Source organism: Sceloporus undulatus, chromosome 4, assembly GCF_019175285.1.
Source record: "Sceloporus undulatus isolate JIND9_A2432 ecotype Alabama chromosome 4, SceUnd_v1.1, whole genome shotgun sequence".
NCBI lineage: Eukaryota > Metazoa > Chordata > Lepidosauria > Squamata > Phrynosomatidae > Sceloporus > Sceloporus undulatus.
The window spans coordinates 174,994,520-175,016,388 of NC_056525.1; the positions used below are offsets into that span (position 1 = coordinate 174,994,520).

The following is a 21,869-nucleotide window of genomic DNA, read 5'->3' on the forward strand; positions in this document are numbered from 1 at the left end:
GCCTCAAACTGTCAACTTTCCAATCTTCCGAGCATCAGAACTGGCGTCTTAACCACTAAGTATCGCATCATCCCATTTGGACCTAAGGAACTGGAAAAAGAGATAGAAAAGCTGGGGAAACTCACAGTGTTTTCAAAGAAGCCATTGAATAGTAGAATGCAGATCACAGAAGAGCTCAAAACAGAGTCTGAGGGAAATGGAGTGTATCCAGTGTTGAAGGGCTGCAAATTCATGGCAAGAATGTATGAAGTTAAATTAACAAATTAGGCACTTCTGATGCTCCTTGATGACCCACTTAAACAAACCAGTGTGCATAAAGGAGCCAGGGTGGTGTAGTGGTTTTAGCATTGGACTATGACTGGAGACCAGGGATCGACTAATTTTTATTTTATTTATTTCAAGGATTTATATCCCGCCTTTCTCCCACAGTGGGATTCATTCAACCATGGAAACTTGCTGGGTGACCTTGGCAAGTCACACTCTCTCAGGCTCACAAGAAGGAAAAGGCAAACTCCTTCTGAAAAAATCTTGCCAAGAAAACTCCATGATCGGTTTGCTTTAGGATGACCGTAAGTCGGAAACAACACAGCAACAATAATTGATGCAGGAAGGGGAAGATTGAAAAAGACTGAGGTTGTGACATCAAACTCCAGTCTTTTTCAGTCTTTCCCTTTCCCATCAGCTGTTTGTTCTATTTAATTTAATTTAATTTAATTATTTCTCTACATCTATAGGGAATCCTATAAAGGGGGAATAGTCCAAAATCCTTATATGTGGTCCATCAAAGTATTACTGCATGTGTGTCCGTGATGCCTTTAGAGAGAAAAACAGAAAATAAGGCCTTTTTTGGCAATTACAGTCCACAGCTGCTGCTGCAGTTCCAATATGCTTGCTCTACACACAGGTGCAGCCATTATGACAATGAATAGGACACATTAAAGGTGCCATCATCTATAGGAGTAATAATAATACTAGGGTTGAAAAGGTATTTTCACTAGCAGCCTAATGTTAGGATGGAGCGGGAGAAAGAGGAAAATAAAATAGCACAAAATAAAAAAGGCAGTTCACAACTATCCCTGATGATTCAGCTGATGCTTAGAAACACACAGGTTTCAAAGACATCTCTGGCACTGGGGTATTAGCCCAGCAGGTGGAAACCAGAAACACTGAATGGCTTAGAGATGATTGCGTTGTAACATCTAAAAGGAGAAGATAACATAACAACCCAGACCAAAGAAATGTCATACTTTATAAAAGCTGGGCAGAACCACATATTGCTTCTGTCATCTGGGAGAATATATTGTGTCCTTGACCCTGTTTCCCAACCCTTCTCCCTTTTATCAAGGTATAAATAGAAGAGGTTTTTGCAAAGTTTGATTTTTGGCAGGACTCACATTGCATTCATATCCAAAACTCCCTATGGCCATTCCGGCTAGGGGTTTTAGGAGTAGCAGTCCAAAAAGTAACCAACACCCATAAATGCCATGAATAAAAAGCCTGTCCCAAGCAATAGTAGACATTTAAGTGTGTCAAATTCTGAATTATTTTATATCGCAGCCTAATTCCGCCCCCTCCCCCCCTTTCTTACTGCCTAGATAGGACTCACCTGAAGGACACACCATCAGCCTTTGACCAGTCAGTTTCATTGCTCTCTCTGGAGCCTGTGCAAGCCCTGTAGAAATACCTTGAGTTTTTAAAAACTGTCCTCTGTCTCTGGATGGTTAACAAAAATGCCAGCTGCATCATTGGCGAACTATTCTTTGGATCATGATTAGAACTGCTGGATAGTAAGGCAGAGTTAGCTAATGTTTCTCTTTGATTTTAAAGCAGTTGTTTCTGACCTTTTCTCCACATGATTCTTAAATATAGTAACCTGAAAACTGGAAATATGGCAAGGACACATTTGGAAGAAACCTCCGTCAACCTCAGTAGGTGTCATCGCTCAAGATACCTACCTGCAATGAGGCTCTAAAACAAAGTAACAGATAGCATAGCTATCTGCCCTCTGCATTTGTTGTGTATTTCAGCATGTCAGAATAAAGAGACCAAGAAAGCCAAGCTTCCCATTCCCTTTACAGATGGGCTGGGTTTTAATAGACACCCCCCCAATGGAAATTAGGGGAGAAATTGTGGGGATTAACAGCAGCAAAAGAATGAAGACAGTCTCTAACTGCATATTCTTTGGTACTTTAAAAATGCACCTGTGCTGATCATTTCAGATACCATTGGGCCAGGTCTTCATATGAAGACACAAGTCATGCACTGTTTGGGCTTAAGAAGCACTATTTCATAATGCTCTGGGGTACACTAAGGAGGTTAAAATGCCTTTTGAGGAGTGGCTTAGGGAGCTGAGTATGTGTGGCCTGGTGGAGAGGAGATTAAGGGTGGCATGTTAGCCATGGATAATTATTTGAAGGGATGTCATATTTAAGATGGAGCAAGTTTGTTTTCTGCTGCTCCACAGACTAGCACACAGAGCAATGGATGCAAACTATAGGAAAAGAGATTCCACCTAAACATTAGGAGGAACATCCTGACAGTAAAAGCTGTGTGACAGTGAAATACAATCCCTCAGATACCCGGTGGCGCAGTGGTAAGGAGCCCTGGTGGTACAGTGGTTAAATATCAGTACTGTAGCCACTCGCTCACAGCCACAAGGTTGTGAGTTCAATTCTAACCAGGGGCTCCAGGGTCGACTCAGCCTGGCATCCTTCCAAGGTCGTTAAAATGAGAACCCAGCTTCTTGGGGGCAATTAGCTTACACATTGTAAACTGCTTAGAGCAGGGGTAGACAACCTTTTTGAACTGGGGGCCGGGTTGCTGTCCCTCAGACAACTGGGGGGCCGAAGCCAAAAAATAAATACAGCGTGTCCTCGCCTTACGCGGGGATCCGTTCCAGATCCCGTCCCGTAGGCAAATTCCGCCTATGGTCGAGCCCCATTGTTTCCAATGGGGCTGCACGGCGGCCGCAGTGGGGGCACAACGGGCGCGCACACCCATTCAATTGAATGGGACGCGCCGCCCCTTCCGCCCCGCGCCACGCCCCGCGGCTTGAGCGTATGCTCAAGCCGTGTTAGGCGCGCCTGCGTATGGCACGGGCGCACTGTAATTTTAAACATTTTTAAAATTAAATAATAAATAAACGGGAAAAATGTAGGACAAAATTTTCAAAGGAGGACTGTGAAAAATTGCTGCTTTCTAAAAAAAATGTTAATATAAATGCATGTTTCTGAGGCTTCTATAGACATTGCCCCCTTGCCCACCGCTTGCCCCCTTGCCCGCCTCCCCTGATGGCCAAAGGCCCCATGCCCTCACGCGAGGGGCCAAAGGCTTTGGCGGCAATCGGCGGCAGACCGGGCTGGGGCCGGTCCCAAGGCCTGCTGGGCTGCATCCGGCCCACGGGCATAGTTGCCTAACCCGGCTTAGAGACTGCTTAGTTCGTTGAAGTGGTATAGAAATGCAGCTGCTTTGCTATTAGAGTGTGGTGGAGTCTCCTCCTTTGGAGGTCTTTAAACAGAGGCTGGATGGTCATCTGTCAGGATGCTTTGATTGTGTATTCCTGCATGGCACAGCCTTCACCCCATCCCACCCCTTAAGTTTCATGATTGGTCTTTTTGTTTCTTTTTTTCCCTTGCCGCCAGGGCATTATGATGGAAGGGTGTCATTATAGCACCTAGTGCAGCACAAGAGGTTGACCAGGAAAAGAAGGTGGTCACACTGCCCCACCATTTCTTTATTTCAAGTGTGAATGAAACAACTGCTTCTGACTCTTTTTATTTGAGCACTTCTATAAACCACATCTCTCTCCCCCCCCTTGTTGCAGTGTGTATTTCAGCATTTCAATTGCTTTGCCATCATGACATTAAAGTGTTTTAGCATCATTCTGTCAATCATTCTATCCATCGAAACAAAGCAGCACAGTATGATTCAAACAGTGCAAATTCTGTGGTATCCTACTATGTACCTCCCCACCCCATTACATTGTTAAATGTACACTATAGACATCAGTGTGGCAGAACAGGAGGTTTTTTTAAACATACCGACTGTCTTACTAGAACAAGCACTAGACATGGTCTGTGGATCACTTGCTAAATCTCCTGGGGACGTCCAAGGAGGAACTAGCTGGCCACATCCCAAACCTGCCCACATCCCACACAGTCATGAATTCTCATGGATAAAGCGGGATCAGAGTTGTGCACCAAAAAAACTACTGTTTCAAGTGTGAGAGGTAGCCATTAATGGGTGTTTACAAAGGGCCAAAATGTGGATTTGCCACACGGTATGACACCAGGACACATATGGCGTCATGTATACGATGGGCTTGCTGTTGGTGCTGTTGCATTGGTATGCTGTTGTACTGTCATAATGCACATAGGCTCTACAGGTGGTAACTGACATTGGTTTGTTAAAGATACCCTTGCAGCATTGAAGCTGTAGCAACTATTGCTCCCACTGTTCATTGTATCATTTACTGTTGCGTTTGTGCAACATGGACTAACCAATGCTGATGATGATTATCCTATTGTTGATTGTTAAAACTAAACATGAACCATTACTTCTTGTCTAATGAAGTCATAAAAACCTCTCTACTGTATGTGCAGGTTTACAGCTTTCTGTATGTCACAATGTGACATAAATTTCTGGTTTGTGCACATAAAGTTGCTATTCTTTACTCCTGGTACAAAGTTCCAGGGGTGGGAATTCTCTGGGCAAAGATAACAATCTTTCCACACACATTCAGGATCTGACCTGCGCTGCATATGCTCCGGTGGTCGTGTGGTAAGAACTGATATCTCAGTTGTCCCTCCTACTTATTGTTTCTTTCAGCCCTTTAGAGTTGGTGTGGGGTGTACAATGGACATGCAGGGAGGATGGGGATCATTGAATCCCATTGTGGGAGAAAGGCGAGATATGAATCCTTGAAATAATATAATAATAATAATATAATAATATAATAATAATAATAATAATAATTTCCATCCCATTTCCACTGCATTCAGCCTTCTGTCTCAGAGGTCCTGTGCTGGGTACTGCACCATTATTGTCAGGACTTCTCACTTTCAAGATAAAAAAATAATAATGTTAGTGGTTAACTGTTTTAGTCCATTTCTTAACCAGTTCATAAGAATCAAGCAGGTGACAGCTAGGCACTTAGTACTGACAGTAAACTAACAAGCAGTTTACCACACAACATCACATGGCTCTAAAGCTGTTCTCTGGATTCTGTCAGATCCCAGCTCACTAGAGCAGGAAGAGCAAAAGTGTTTTAAAGAGGTCTTCAAATGGAGGGAGTATATTAAATTAATTGAAACATCAACCGTGTGCCAACATAATGAAAACAAAACTGAATGGTATAACTGTCTGGACAACCATGGCTGGCAAAAAAAGCTGAGCTCAAGAATGCAACTGGGTGGAAGTAAACCATTAAAGCAGAGAGCCTGAGAGGCAAGTTGGATTGACAACTGTTAGGTAGAAATATCTGGCCTGCTCCTGTGCTTCCAACAGCAGCTTGGTATGTAGAGTTAATTGGTAAAGCTTTTCACAGCAAGCATCATAAACATCACCTGCTAACAACTGCACACCAAGCTCAGAGTCTTGTAGAAAAGTTCAGTCACAGAACCTGGAAGCTGTGTCCACTGCTACACGTATCAAAAATGTGAAACATAGAAACAGGCTATTTTCACTTTTGGGGGGGTGGGGGAGATGTTCTAATCCTTCCTTCCCGATCTAGACACGGATGAAAACTTTTAAGCATGTTTTTATCACCTACCTCTGTGCCCAGGTTGGAGGATTGTGTACCCAATCATGGCATCCCATACATGATCCAAACTCTCAGACACTTTTGAAAGACAGAATTTTCCCGTTCTTTGCAAAGTACGGGAGACGTCCAGATTGGGTATGGGATGCCTCCAGCCTAGGCACGGAGGCTGTGATAAAATCAATGCTTAAGTTTTCATCACACACCTAGGTTGGGAGGGATGGGCAGAAAAGGGCAGTGCAATAATCTCCAAAGATGTTGACTAAGGTCTGATCTGCATTGCAGAATAATGAAGTTTGATACCACTTTAATAGCCATAGCTCAGTGCTATGGAATTCTGGGAACTGGTGTTTTGTGAGATATTTAACCTCTATCAGAACCTCTGCTGCCACAACAACTACTATCCAACTTCTGAACTAAGGTAGCATCTTCTAACACCTTGACTAGCTGATACTATTGTAGTTTGGACATGTTATGAGAAACACGACTCACTGTAAAAGACAATAATGCTGGGAAGAAATGCAATAAAAAGAGGAAGACTACGGCCTGTTACAGACTGCCAAAATAAAGCTGCTTCGGGTCTCTTTGGAGGTATGCTATTTAACTGATGCATGGGTCCTAAAGTCCGGAAGTCGCACCCAAAGGCACACTCCATTCCTAAGCACTGGAGTGCAGCTTTTGGTGCAGCTTCCAGATTCTTAGGATGCATGCATCATTTAAACAGCTACCTCCAAAGAGACCCGAAGTAGCTTTATTTTGGCAGTCTGTAACAGGCCGATTTGAAGTAGAATGGTTCAATAAAGGAAGCCTGGTCCTGAGGCTGTAAGATGTGAGCAAGGTTGTTGACAAACGTCTTGTTATCAACAAGAGATCTTTCAATGGTATAAAAGCAACAGCAAAACTTCGTATACCTGAGCACAGCAAGTTCATTTAGAGATTCAGGACAGATTAATGAGACAAGGCTATATTTTCCAGTTGTGGGGAGGAGCGGGTATTCAGAATGCCCTAGTCTTGCGACCACGTATTTGTCTCTTGAGGTCTTACTCTGCTTTGTTACATGCAAAGGGATCTTGTAGCACCTTTGAGACTGAGTGAATGATGTTCTAGCATGAACTTTCATAGACTTGGTCTACTTCCTCATATGCGTGGAGTGAATGGTGTCAGGAAGGACTTTTATAATCAGACTGTATGAATAGCAAACTAGTATGAAAAGCAAAACTACTAGTATGCCCCCCCAATTCATCCATGCATCTGAGAAGGATACCAATATTGCAGGCTCTCCACAAGATGTGCACTTTATCATTCCAATAACACTGTGTGGCTGAGAAAGAATAGCTAACCAGATCACCTAGTGGTGACTGGTTTCAGTGGAATTTGAACCTGGATTTGCCAAGTCCCAGCCCATACTCTATCATTATAGTCAAATACCCTATGTTAGAATATAAAAGGAAGACCAGGATTGGCAGAGGGCTGTTGTGAGCTCCAAAAGTTTACAGTTCCATGTGTCCAATTTTTTTTAAATTATATACATTACAAAGTAGAGAGGGTTTTTGTTTGTTTGCTTGTTTTTTGTAAACTGGTTTCAAGGTTTCCACGAATACCTCAGGATCCACCAGAGCTGCTTATATCTTTTAAATGGGGGCAGAGGAAGAAGGAAGTCCTGTGATTAACATCTCCCACTCATTTTTGCCCTCTCACAACGCATCATTATCTTCTGAAAATGTTTTTTTTTCTTCTCAAATAATTAAATCATATTCGCAAGGAGAGTAGATTAATTGGATTTAAATTCCAAATGACTACAAAGTAAAGACATGAGTCACTAGTCCTTCTAATGAGAAGGTTTATTAAGGACCTTTCTTTGATAGACATATAGAACAGGGTTATAAATTTTCATATTCAATTAATTGAATTTTGTCCTCTGTCTGTGATGCTGCCCTGAAATGTTAATCCGCTGGGAAATATATCTAAGAGAAGGCAGAAAAATTCCCTAATTGCAGCAGAAACATCATGTCCTCACCCACACCCCAAACAGACAGTGTCTAGGAAAGAGGTTTTAGTTCCAATGGGTTCAGTATTTCTACAGAGACTGAAAAGATGGCAGCTCATTTATCAAGCCATGTTTTATTAAAACAGATGTATATTCATTAAATTCTGCCTAACTTAAATGGATTTATTGATGTAGGCCTGAAACACATGGGCCAAAGAAGCAGCTTCCAGTGGGGGCACAGTGTTTAGATGACAGACACCCCGAAAGCGGCCCGAGGCCACTCCCGTGCCACGATCCAGTACTTTGGATGGATCAAAAGAGCAGAAAATAATCTGGTTCCTGCAGCACTGGCTTGGGACCGTGGGCGGAGGCCTGCTTTGAAGCAGGCTGTATAGTCACCATGGGCCCCATTCCCACTGGGCTATAAAGTGATGAATCTTGCTGCAAGTCAGACTCGGAGCAAGTTCCCGAGTTGTATTCGACACATCCATCGTTCCATATAAAAGGGAGCAAACGGACTTGTTTTTCTTGACCCATGTTCTCATTCCCATTAATATTTCTCCATTGTATTTTGATGCGGACCTTTTTGTTGCCCGTTCCCATTGCCGTCTTGAACCGTTTTTCCTTTTTAAGGCTGTCAGTCAAGCGCTTAGACAGTTAGACATCACAGTGACGTCAGTTGCTTTGATACATTTTGACACAAGCTATTTTTGTTCTCTGTTCCCATTTGTGTCTTTCAAACTGTTTATTGTTTTTTGTGGTTTTTTTTGTGGTCAATGGATCGCTGAAGCACCTGAGCGCTTGGGCGCTAGGCGTCATTGTGATTGCTTCCCAGCGCTGGAGCCCTGAGGTGCTTAGCGCTCAGCAAAAAACCGAAAAAGGAAAAAGAAGAAATAATAGTTATAAAAGAGGTGTGCAGTGGGTCTCCTCACACATCGATCTATGTGGAGTGGGGGGGGGGGGGTTGGCAAGGGGGGGTGTCATGTGGTTACCATGTTTGAAGGCCAATGGAGCCATTTGCAATGTTCTGACACCCGACAGAGTGCCTAGGTGATTGAAAGCTTAATTTTTAAAAAAATTAATTTGTCTACACACGCAATTGCCTTGCCCTGATTCCCGCACCATCGGGGGAAAGGCTACGCGAAAGGGGGGAAATGGTGCCGGGAATGCAGGAAAGAGAACAAGTGAGTTACACCCCCAGGACAGCCCTTTGAACATTGCTCCTCCCCTCCTAATAACCAATTTGGACACCCTTGTCGTTTCCCATTAGTTTGCCCCGGTCCGACATGGCAGCTGCAAAAAAACCTGCTGGAAAAGTGTGTCCGGATAACCCGGGTTATCCACCACTGATTCGGGTTTCCACTGGGGGAATGGATCAAAGTAGGATAGAACGCGAATTCAAATGGGAATGATTTCTTTAAACACAGGATTGAACCGGAGTTCAAATGGGACGATGTTGCTATAATTCGATTCTTGTTCGCTTTATAGCCCAGTGGATGGGATGGGGCCATGGTCCTGTTGTCATTGTGGCCAGGGGGCGCCTATGGGGTCGTCTGCTTCACTCCATATCATATGAAAAAGCTCTATGAATAGCCTCTTTAACTGTATCTAGCCCAGTGAAGTTGGTATTACAGTCGACCCTCTGTGCTCACGGCTTCTTTATTCATGGTTTAACCCTCCTGACCTGAAAATATTACATATATTTTTAAAAATCTCACAAACAAAACTTGATTTTACCATTTTATATTAGGGACACCATTTTACTACGCCATTGTGTTTAATTGGACTTAAGCATGCACACATTTTGGTATCCATGGGGGCTAGTGGAACCAACCCCAGCAGATACCAAGGCCAACCGTTGCTATTTATGCATTCTGGCAAAGGCCTCTGAAAGGCTTACCTGGCATTTCTTCAATAGCCTTCCAATATATGCTTTGTTTCCTAATATTTTCAAGAAAGATTACAAGAAGAACTCTCCTGGATCAGAACAGTGACCCAATGACTAACCCGTTGCCTATGGAGAAGCACACAACATGGAGTAAGTGCAACCTACCCTCCCAGCCATGCTTCCTACACAAATGTATCCAGAGGCAATTTACAGTGAATATGAGTAGCTATTTATAGCCTAATGTCATTAAAATAAATGTCTAATTGATATTTAAAGTTGTCTAAATTAGTGGTCGTCACTCTACCTTGTGACAGCATATTCCAACATTTACCTATGTGTGATGCAAGAACCCCCCTCTCCTGTCAGTCTTTATTTCCACTTTCAACTTTGGGTGATTTCAGGTTTTGCTAATGTAAAAGAGGCAGAGGACCTCTCCTAAACATCTTTCCTATCTGCTTTGCTTGAGTGTACACAATTCTATCATGTCTTCTATTACTTACCTTTTTAAAAAGAAAAACCTTCTCAATAGGGTTGTCCCTGCCTTAGACATTTTGCCATGTTTAAGGAACACAAGCAGAAGGGTGCCACTGTACTCAAGAACTGCTATGGGCTTTTTCTATCGGTATTTGGTTAGATATTGTGGCAAAGGAATGCTAAACAAATTAAACTAAACTAAACTTTTGCTCTGACCAGCACAGTAACCATTTTAAGTGGGTTTAGCCATTCAGTTCGTATAACACATAGGAACTCTAGCTTATACTTGTAGCTTATCTAACAAAAGATGTCCCTTGCCAGCAGATCTGACCAGCTTCAAGTACCTCTTTAGATGCTCACTCTATAACTGACTGTGATGGAAATGTCCTCTTACTTCAAATAATGCTTTGCTTTGATGCAAGATAGGAGCTTTACAGATGTTTTTTATCTTTTCCTCTCCCTGAAAAGCTTTTCTGGAGGTACTGGACAACCACCACATAAGATTAGGGAACTGCTGGGAGAGGTCCCAAATTGGGTGGAAAGCAAAACAAGGGAGGTTTCCTTCAGTAATTTTCTTTTTTAGTATAGATCTTTAGGTCATAGCGGTATTATTAATAAGCGTGCTAGTTTGAATTGTGGTTCTCTGACAATACATGCACACTCTCTGGCCTACCATACTATTTACATGTGAGTTGAGCAAAACATGTCTATTGATTTGCTTTCAGCCAAATGGTTTACTCTGCAGGAAAACCACCCCAAATTGCTTGCGGTACTTAGTAATGCTGCATCATGCATTTTTGGAGCAGCTGTTGAAAATAAAATCTCTGCCCACACACGGGATTCTTGGAATATGTCCCAGAATATTATTTGATGTCCCTTGAGATCGTACTGAAGTGCTTTTCTTTCTTTCTTGAAAATGTAACAATTTTTCCCACTTTCCATGACTACTTGTGGGAGGGAATGTAAGGAAAAAAAATAAAAAATAATGAATACAAGTGACAGCAATAACCACAGAGGTGAGAGAACATAATCTAACTAATCTAGCCATGTGTGTTTTGGTAAGTTGACATTCTTGGAAAAATACAGCCCAAAATTCCAGCAGTCATACCTGTTCTCTTTAATAACAATAGCAAATACATTCCTTACTGCTATCAGTGAACTAACACTTCCTAAGCTGTTTATAACGTGTGAGCCAATTGCTCCCAACAAGCTGGGTGCTCATTTTGGCAACCTACGGAAGGATGCGAGGCTGAGTGGACGGAACCCCTAGGATAGAACTCACAACCTTGTGGCTGCAGTACGGGCATTTAACTAATGCACCACAAGGGCTCCATTTAAGTGTGTGCTGCGGCACGTAAAAACCATGGTACAATAGGTATTCCCTAGGTAATTGCAGTGGTTCTGCTCAGGAATGTACACACTTTTATGTGTACACACATGTGTAAGAATTTATTTGTTGGATTTGTTGGACCATCCCCAGTATTTCCCTACGTTACTGAAAGCAGCTTTCCTAAAGTGTAGAATGCATGTCCGACTACGTTTGATTTCTCCTTTCTGTTGTATAACAAACTGCAGGAGAACACGCCATTCCCACTTAAGATTTCCACCCCATTTACTTATCTGAAGAACACAAAAGAGCTTAATCGGTGGCAGTACAACTTACTGGATAGCGAACAGATTATTGTTGCTCCATCAGTAACCTACTTGATTCTCAAAGTAGCTCTGGTTTGCACATACAAATAGAAGTGTTTCCATAAGTTTTAATAAAACTAGGCTGACTATATGTACTGTTTTAAACAGGACAATATCCCCCCCACCCCAGATTTCCAGACCACCTTGTCATTTTAATATAAGTTTAATTTGTTCCGTTTTCAAGAAAAATGCCCTTGTGTTGTGAAAATGGTTTGAAGATCCCTGTTTGAAATTGTGGTTGTTAAAAAAACAAACTAAAAAACCCAACAACATTGTGTCTGGAGTGTGAGAATTTTGATATGCTGAAAGACCGAAATTTGCTGCATTAAGATTACTTCATCGGAGAAATATTCATAGTATGATTGTGGTGAAATATAGCCCCCCCTCCACCCTTACCTAAATTTTTGCATGAATTCTGTCACTTAAAGATAATGTTAGCTTGATATCAGCATGTAGTAAAACTTTTATCATTTTACTTTTTCATGTATTGGAATATTGCATAGCCCCATTCTGTTTTTCTCAAGGAAATATGGTCAGTCTAAATAAAAATGAGTAAGCAGCTAAATGTATCTTAATAACCACTAGATGTCACCATCACTATGTATAATTTTAAAGCTGGTTCTTATCTTACCAATGTCCGCAGTCAAGAATTTTTAGTTTCTGTGTCACATTTTAAAGAAAAGCTAAACAACTTTCAAAGTTTTTAAAAAGGAGAGTATATGATAAACTTACAAAGTCCAAGTCTATCGACAGCAATTAGCCAGGAATGTCCAATCTTGGGGCTTTATACTATTAGGAAACAATGGAGGTTTATCTTCATTATGTCTTGCTTGTAGACTTCCCCAGGATTGGAAATGAGTACTGTGTTGCTGAGCATTTGGCTTCATTCAGCAAGCAAATGCTTATCTGCCAGGAATCGACAATATTATAGATGGAGAAGTTTATGGGTAGATAGAAGGCTTCTCAGAACATCAGGAGGCTTTTCAGAACGTCAGGAAATAAAAGGCAGATGATTATTAATGAATCAGGGTGAGTAAAATCTGACAGAACAGCAAAAGTTAGAGCTTCTCTGTGTGTGATGTTAGCATTTAAACAACTGGGCCAAATGATGCAAGAAATGAACTATATACCCAAGTTGCAGATTAGTAAATACAGCCAGCCCTCTTTTTCTTCAACCAACCGTGGCTTGAAAAATATATATATTTTTTAAATTCCAAAATCTTGTTCACCATTTTATATGGACACCATTTTACTACACCATTGCATATAATGGGACTTGAACATCCATGTATTTTCCTATCCATGGGGGGTGGGGGGCGGTCATGAAACCAAACCCCAGCAGATACCAAGGATCCAATGCAATAGTTGCGTAGTGCATCTTTGACAATATGATTCTCCTGGCTTATTCAGGGCTACTTCAATGGCTCGCCTAACTCTTGGTGAGGTGAGGACTCAATGGCACGTTACACACCATCATTTACTATGTGCTCTGCGTGTCCTAGGGTTAGGGTTTCACCTTCCTAACCGGCCCCGTTCCTAGGACGTGCGGAGCATGTAGTAAATGGCGGTGCCCGTCCACACGGGCACCACCATATTTACGTCTCGGACGCACAGCGTCTGGACATGGTGTGGCATAAGTGACGCCGCGAGTGCAGGCCTTGCGACGCCACTTCCAGGAGCCAAAAAGGAGCACCATTTCAGCGCTCCTTTTTAGCTGCGCCAGGAAGCCTCGTGGTCTGGCCGCCGGGGCTTCTCGGCGTAGCTAATGACAGCGGCGGCAGACCGCCCGCTTTAGGGTGGTCTGTAACACGCCAATAAGACCTTTTCTGTGGTGATGCTATGTACCTGAAACTCTTTTTCTCAGGACACTTTCACACTATGATGTTACAACACTATGATTTCAATTTAGTGTCCTGACTGCATCTTAAGGAATCCTGGAGTTTGTAGTTTAGTGAAGCATTGGATCTCTCTAGTTGAGAATTCTAAATGCCCTCCCTAAATTGCAAATCCCAGGATTCCACAGGATGGAAACATGGCAGTTAAAGTTAACTGTAATGCAATATATATTATGAAAGGGCCTTCCAAAGGGAGCACCAAGCACTGAATTAGTTATTATTTTGGTGGCAATTGCATAATTTCCAAGGCCTTTTCAATTTGTTTTTCATAATTTCTTTCACCGATTAAAACTGTCATTACAGTTGAAAAATTACGTATTGATTTTTTTTTAAAATCATTTTTATACTGTTTTAAGGTCTATTTTTGAAATCCCTAGACTGCAAAGCAATGTAGAAAAATGTCCAAGCATATAAATACACAATTATGCATGTACGTATGTATGCAATGACATGATAATGCACAGCACCAATATTAATTCCCAAAATATTGTTTCACATCAAAATAATTCATACAACCCAACTTGTACATTCATTGCCTTTTTCTACTGAACTAATTGATTTTATTTATTTAGGTTTTTTTATTTACAATAAATACGAAAATATTGATGTTGCCTGCAAACATACATATGATTTCAGTATTTTTCAACTGCAAATGTGAAAGCAAGGAAGAAAATGAAGTTCTCAAATATGTAACCAAAGAAAAAGTGGAGATGTCAATGGAAGAGAATGGGTTTTGTTCCATGAACAGAAGGATTATGAGCAACAGGATGGAGGTTACAAGGAAGTAAATATACAAAGCTAGATTCAGGTCTGTTGAATTACTTTTAATTCGCCCTGTTTCCTTTACAATAAGATATCTTACTTTTAAAAAATCAACAGGGGAAAATAATTTAGATTTTAAAAATATAGAAGCGTTATTTTTAAATTCAGAAAGTTTGAAGAACCATATTTTGAAAAAGTCAAGTGCTTAATGCAAAGTCTCCCTGAGTTCTTTTCAAGTGCCCAAGTAATTTGTATTTGTTGTTGTGCTTTCAAATTATTTCTGACTTATGGCGACCCTTAGGGAAACCAATTGAGGGGTTTTATTGGCAAGATTTATTCAGAGGTGGTTTGCCACTGCCTTCCCCTGAGAGCACGTGTCTTGACCAAGGCCACCCAGTGGGTTTCATGGTCAAGCAGGGAATCGAACCCTGGTCTCCAGAGTCATAGTCCAACACTCAAACTACTATGCTACACTGGCTCTTAATTTGTCTTTATATAACAAATAATGTCATGGAACTATCAATGCAGGCAAAATCAAATAGATGTGGAGTGTCAGCCAAACATTATGAAGTTTGAAAAAGGAGGGAATCGCCCATGCTGAGTATACAGGCAAAACATGAAGGAAGGTTTGGCATAGCAGTTGATTCTCTTTCAAACTGCCAAGGACTCATTATTTTCTCACTTCAAGAACAATCTATACTGTTAACAATATGGGAAACCATAGGTATTCCATGTTCCATAATCACCTTATTTTCTGATGGTTATTTCCCCCAACCATTCAGCTGTTTTTTCCTATTTCCTATTGATTAACAGTTCACAAACATTTTCCTTCAGAAGTCTCACCCTGCTTGCTGCAGATACACTGATGTTCTTTCCTGTTCGCTGTCAGTCACAAACTCTTACCTCTTTTTAGTGCAATAAGGAGGGCAGTCATAATATTCTGCAATCCTCCATTGGAGGCATTATAGATATACAAGTTGTTTTTAACCAGTTCATGAAGTTGGGATGTAGGGAGACTGACAAAGCCTTTGGAGTACTAACCCAGTAAATTAATTTTTCCTTCATCTCAAAAGTACTGGCTCATTAAGACAGACATTAGGGGATGAAAAACATGTGCAAAAATTTAAATCCATCAGAAAAATTCCATTAAAACATTTTCTGTAACACACACATATATAAAAGCGATCATCTCTTCCATTAAAGGATATAAACATTATCCAGTAACAAGACTTAACTATAAAATCATTAGTTTTCTTCTGTCCTTTATAAAATGTTTTAAATGCAACAACAATAATGATGAGTTCTTTGTACTGCTTCTTCCACTTTCCAACTGAGGAGGATCAGTAATTTCCCTTTGAAAGATCATTTCTGCTTCCTGTTGACTTCAAAGTTATTTGTGCCTTGACATGAAAGCTGCCACTTTTTGATGTGTTTTGAAGATCTAATCAGCTGGATGAGGAACACAAGTACACATAAAATGTGCATATAGAAATATAGTGACCTATTAGTGACAAAGACAGAAATATAAACAACTGAAAATCAGGTTATGTCCTACAGTGTTCAAAAGCATCTGCATTATTACAACAACACATTCTGTTTCTGGACCAGTAAAAAAAAATCCTTTGAAGAGGAGGGTAGCTTTTCATTGCCAGTTTACAAGAAACATCGTAAAGGGGCTCATATCTGTTTGGCAGGCATAACTTTGCATGTAGAGGCCCTGAACAGGAGATCTATGAAGTGTCCATACTAGACATTTATTATGTGATCTCCATACTTTTGTCCCCTCAGCTTTTATGGGGCCTACACACAACATTGTCATTAAACAATGTGCCATCTTTTCTCAGCGTCAATGTTTCTCATACTTCAGAAAATCCTAGTATTTCTATCGTTGCTGTTGTTAGGAGCCAAGTTCTTGGGGAGGGGTATTCTTTGGGGGGAATGGAAGCCATCTCCCCACTTCATCGCCTTCTGTGCATATAGATATCTTAACGCACAACACCATCTCAGGATACAATATGATCTTCAGAGGTAATGAGTTTGAGAGTAAGAGGAGAAAATGTCCTCTCTGCTGCATGCATGGGGTTATATATTTAGTGGGAGCAGGATGACTTTTCCTAATCTCAGCAAAATCTATGGAAAAAGAAGACAATAGCTGTCAAATTGCTGGGGATCCTTCTTTCAACTTTAAATGCCTGGAAATAAGAAACTCCTTATTTAACCTACATATCTGAAGACCATTTGCAAAATAGCCTCTTCTACTCTGCCAAGTTTCAGATCAGTACATTAAACCTTATCTAAGGACAACACACAGAAATTATTGGTCTACTACAATTTCTGGGTGTTATGGCAGAATGCAAAATATCTAAACAGCTTTAAAACAGAGCAGCACCAGTGGTCTTATAACAAACCCATGCACTCTTTCTGGATTCTTACTGCATGTGTATTTTGTACTTGTATATCTGTACCTAAGTACATAGTCCTGTGCAAGGCACTGCACTGTGACACTGAATACAGTAACTGTGCCTAAGCTTGCAAGAAGCATGCAAACAAACAAAACCAAATATATTCAGTCATTATCACAAACCAGATACAAGACAGCTTGATACAGAGACCTCCTAAGGTTTTGCACTAGGGTTGGCTAACTTATTGGAAATCTAAGTTTAAAAACAGGTACAATAACAGGAGATAACCTACTTGTAGAATTTAATTGTAGACTCCACAGTTAAGAAAACAAATGGTGCAACAGTATAGCAGACAGCTAGCTGAGTTACCAACCATGTGGCAATGTCATAGCTCATCTTGAGAGGCTTTGGAGAGATGAAGTAGTGACGATAATTTTTTCTTATCTTTAAAAACAAAGAAATACAGAAACCCTTAAAAGCAATCTACTAATAGCTGCTCCCCTCTGATTTTCTACTTTTATGTGTTTGTCACTTAATTATGATGAGGTTTTGGTATATAACAATCCTTGTCCTCGCCTTTTCTGTTATTAAGGTTGAGAAAGGCATTGAGTGCTAGCAGCAGCAGCAATTGTATCTCATTATTTTGATGTCCTTGTTAATTCAGTGTGCATCACACAACCCCAAAGTCTCCAAAGTAAAATACCAAACTACCCTAGTTGCCTGGTGTCCCTAGCTGCAACAGTGGTGTTTTCACATAACTCAGAATAAGGTGCCCAGGCAACAAGATAGGAAATATGGCTCCTGCCCTACCAGTTTTCAAAGAGGGACAAGAAGAAAAGAGCCACTAGAGGTTCTACTCCCTAACTATCACATTCTATAATTAAAGCCCCCCCTCCCCATTAGTATATTATTCTTGAGCAGACATATTCTACAAACATTTTTCTGTAAGAATGAAAGGAGGTGGTGGGAGGGTTAAGATTTCCAGGAAACTCCCTTCTGCATCATAATATGGGGCACACACTGAGTGCTCTATACAAAATGGTGTGTTTTAAAAATTTTAACCAAAGAAAACTCAGTTTCAGCATGGAAACCTAGGTCTTTTCCATCACTTAGGAGTTCTCTACTCTATACAAAAATATAGGTTGTTCTTGATACATGGTATTCAATGTTCTGAGTTGTCCATTGAAATGCAGAGGAAGGTGTTCTCCATGTGCACACCTCACAAAATGATGAATTTAAACCCAAATGTAGAAAAGATAGTAGGAAAGGTTTAACATGTTTAGTTAATTATTAATAAGCTTTAAAAAACCTCAATTACATTTACATTAGAACTGGAAAAATAATTACAGTATTACTACATATTCATTTAATCCCATTGAAGTTAAAAACCTGTATCCTTACCAGAATGAAGCTGAAAATAAATTATATGGGAGATTTTATTCATACCACCTGTCCTTTGTACTTGTCTTAAGGTTAGGAGAGAAGGAAATACCTGCCTGAATTTTTGAAAACTAAGGCCCGTTACAAACGGGCATAAAGTAAGGACTGGGTCCGTATTAGGGTTAGAAAGGGGCGTCCCTTCTGGAGAGGGAGCAATCAGGCAGACCCAGCAACATCGGGGACAGCCTGAAGGAAGAGGCCCCTCCCTCCTCAACTGTCATCTCGGCCTCAGAGGGAGCGATCAGGCAGACCCAGCACCATCAGGGACTGCCTGAAGGAAGAAGGCTCCTCCCTCTTTTAACTGTCATCTTGGCCCAGAGGGAGCGATCAGGAAGACCCAGCAACATCGGGGACTGCCTGAAGGAAGCCCCCCTCCTCAACTGTCATCTCGGCCTCAGAGAGCGATCAGGCAGACCCAGCAACCTCGGGACTGCCTGAAGGAAGGGCCCCTCCCTCCTCAACTGTCACTCGGCCTAGAGGGAGAGCGATCAGGCAGACCCAGCAACATCGAGGACTGCCTGAAGGAGAGGCCCCTCCCTCCTCACTGTCATCTCGGCCTCAGAGGGGCGATCAGGCAGACCCAAGCAACATCGAGGACTGCCTGAAGGAAGAGCCCCTCCCTCCTCAACTGTCATCTCGGCCTCAGAGGGAGCGATCAGGCAGACCCAGCAACATCGAGGACTGCCTGAAGGAAGGCCCTCCCTCCTCAACTGTCATCTCGGCCTCAGAGGGAGCGATCAGGCAGACCCAGCAACATCGAGGACTGCCTGAGGAAGAGGCCCCCCCTCCTCAACTGTCATTCGGCCTCAGAGGGAGCGATCCGGCAGACCCGCCAGCACATCGAGGACTGCCTGAGGAAGAGGCCCCTCCCTCCTCAACTGTCATCTCGGCCTCAAAGGGAGCGATCAGGCAGACCCAGCAACATCGAGGACTGCCTGAAGGAGAGGACCCTCCTCCTCAACTGTCTCTTGGCCTCAGAGGAGCGATCAGCGAACCCAGCAACATCAGGGACTGCCTGAAGGACGAGACTTCTCCCTCCTTTAACTGTCACCTTGTAATTTGTATTGTATTACAATTTTACTGTACACCGCTATGATCATTGTGGAATAGCGGTCTATAAAATAAACATATTATTTTATTATTATTATTATTATTATATTATTATTTATATTACATTATTATTATTATTATTATTATAGAACCAACTGGGCAATGTAAATTTGTTGGCTCTTTAGCATACCGAATTTTAAAAAAATAATTAAGGGTCTGGACAGACCGGCACTTGTGCTGGCCTGGGCCCGAACTAGGCTGTGCGGGGGCTGAATGTTTACATGCTCAACAACCCTACTGCGCACCCCAGGTACAGATGGGGACACCACGAATGCGTTGCTCACGTGCAGCACTTATGAGTCCCATTCTAGGGCATAAATAGGAATCATGTGGGGCTGCGGCTGCTGTTCCCAACCCAGCCTGTTCAGGGGGGAATAGAGCTTGTCTGTCAAGCCCTTAAGTTATCTATTTTACTAGAAATTTCTAAATTGATTTTAATTAGTTAGTTCTGATCACTAATCAAGACAAACAAATGCTCTGGGAATCCATGCAATCCATACTCACTATACCGTACCAATAATTTTAAAAGAACTCCAGTGTCACTAATTATATCTGGGATTGTACTCATAGGGACATAAAAATGGAAAGAGATACCTACTGTTCTGGCTGCTAGTGTCATAAAGATACCAGTGATAAAAGTAAAATAATACCAGGGTAAACACCATGCCAAACTGCTGACAGAAGAAATGTTAAAGCTGTACGGTAATGAGGAACTCGATTGTAGCATACACTGGGAAAAGAAAAAAAAAACAAAAGAAAGTATTGGACGGATTTAAAATGGCAAATGGATTAAGCTGGCAGCCTTTTTGGGGAAGGATCTACAATATGTGCAGTACCAATTATGACTGACGTAGAAGGATCCAACAATTTTTTACTTATCTTTATCACTATTTTCTAGAGAAATTCCAAAAAAAAAGTTTAATTCTTATTCTCATCCTCTAAAAGAATGTATGATGGGGATATTTCAGTTAGAACATAAATTGCTGATTAAGTGTAGGCATCTGGATGACTAGGGAGGATTGCCCCCCCCCCAATCTAAAAACACCCAAGTATTTTAGTCTTACCGTTAAGCCAGTCTATGGTGTGGATATTCCAGTTTTCTAAGTACATTTTAAAACTTTTGCCATCTAGGAAAGAAGACGATCCTGTGTGTTAGTGCTCACCTTTTAAACATGTGAGTATCTATCGTATTACTCCTCTTTAGTCTAGAAATTTTAGTCAAAAAATTGACCCTAAAAAAACTGGACTGACCTATCCATGGATCAATGTAAGTACTGTACTCTAGCTCTTCTCTAAAAAAGGAACCTCCTCTTCCCTGAATAGAGTGAAAGGCGAGAGTTTAGTCCATCCCAGGAGCAGTAAAGGAAGCACTCATCACTCTACTCTCTCTGTCTTGCCACCGCTTTGAATGTTTGAATGCTTGAATCCCTGGCTGGGAAAATGGCAATGGTGTGGCAGATCTTTGTTATTTCACCTCAAAGGTGCTTTGAAGGATTTGAATAAGACATTTGTGTAGTTTGCTAGCTTTTCTGTGTTAAAATCAGGCAAAATTATCATTATAAAGTTAAAGGCTATAATTGCTGTGACATATTCACCATTTTCTTCGCTTTGCCTTTTCATCTTTTTTTGACATGTGTGCATTTTCTTAGCACCACCTGTGTCTGGCCACCTCTCACACACCTCACAGAGCTATGATTTACCATAGTTTCTTCCTATCTATCCAGCTTTAGGATATCACAAAACAGTTATGCCTGCCACAATTTATAAGTGCTTTGGCGTAACTTTCCTCTGTTTCATCCTTTGTTGTGTGCACCTAAATTTTACTCTCAGCTTAAGCATGATCATATCAAAATCCATACTTTTGGTTCCAAAACCTGCCCTCCACTTATACATGAGCTGGGCTTATAATCAAGTACACGGTTACCATATTTTAAAAACTGTATTAGTGTTTATTGCAGTATTATACCAATAGCTTAGTCCATGTGCTTTGCTTACTTCTGACTTTGTGATCTGTAATTTAATCATATTGAAATTTGGTGTTCACTTATATAGATAAAAGCACAATCATTTTCACTAAACATTTGCAAGAAGCATACGTACTTTGAGAAATGTCTTTTTATTCTTTTAAAGAACTTTAGGAAGAACAGATTTCTTCTTTTTAGAACAAAAATAGACACGCACAGAATAAATCTCAAAACATTACACATACTTTCTTCAAATTTTCAAGAAGGTAAAACAAAAGCTTGAGTTAATTATTTTTTAAAAACAACAACTTTGTTTTATGATTTTATATTTTAACATTAAGTGATATACTGATACACCCAGCCATGTCTTTGATCATATAAAACACAAAATAGCTCTTGCAGCACATGTTATCATAAGACATTTTGTTTAGTGGCTCGTGTTCTGTGCCCTTTCTCCTTCCATGTCTTATTATTTTTTAAATAAAATTTATTGAAGA

General features: G+C 41.0%; 1 protein-coding gene and 1 long non-coding RNA gene across 3 annotated transcripts in view; both read right to left on the minus strand.

Moving 5' to 3' along the window:
- Positions 1-14,234: 14,234 nt before the first annotated feature.
- Positions 14,235-20,125, minus strand: LOC121927530. Its single transcript, XR_006103265.1, has 3 exons — positions 20,007-20,125; positions 17,151-17,302; positions 14,235-15,905 (listed from the first exon to the last, which is right to left on the minus strand). It is a non-coding gene; the product is annotated as an uncharacterized LOC121927530 (long non-coding RNA).
- A 349-nt stretch (positions 20,126-20,474) lies between these two features.
- MBOAT1 (membrane bound O-acyltransferase domain containing 1) overlaps positions 20,475-21,869 on the minus strand; it is a 30,563-nt gene continuing 29,168 nt past the window's right edge. For both annotated transcript variants that reach the window (XM_042461206.1, XM_042461207.1), the window contains exon 10: positions 20,475-20,535. In XM_042461206.1, coding sequence (XP_042317140.1) covers positions 20,509-20,535 — 27 coding nt within the window. In that variant the 3' untranslated portion in view covers positions 20,475-20,508. The remainder of the gene's footprint in view (positions 20,536-21,869) is intronic.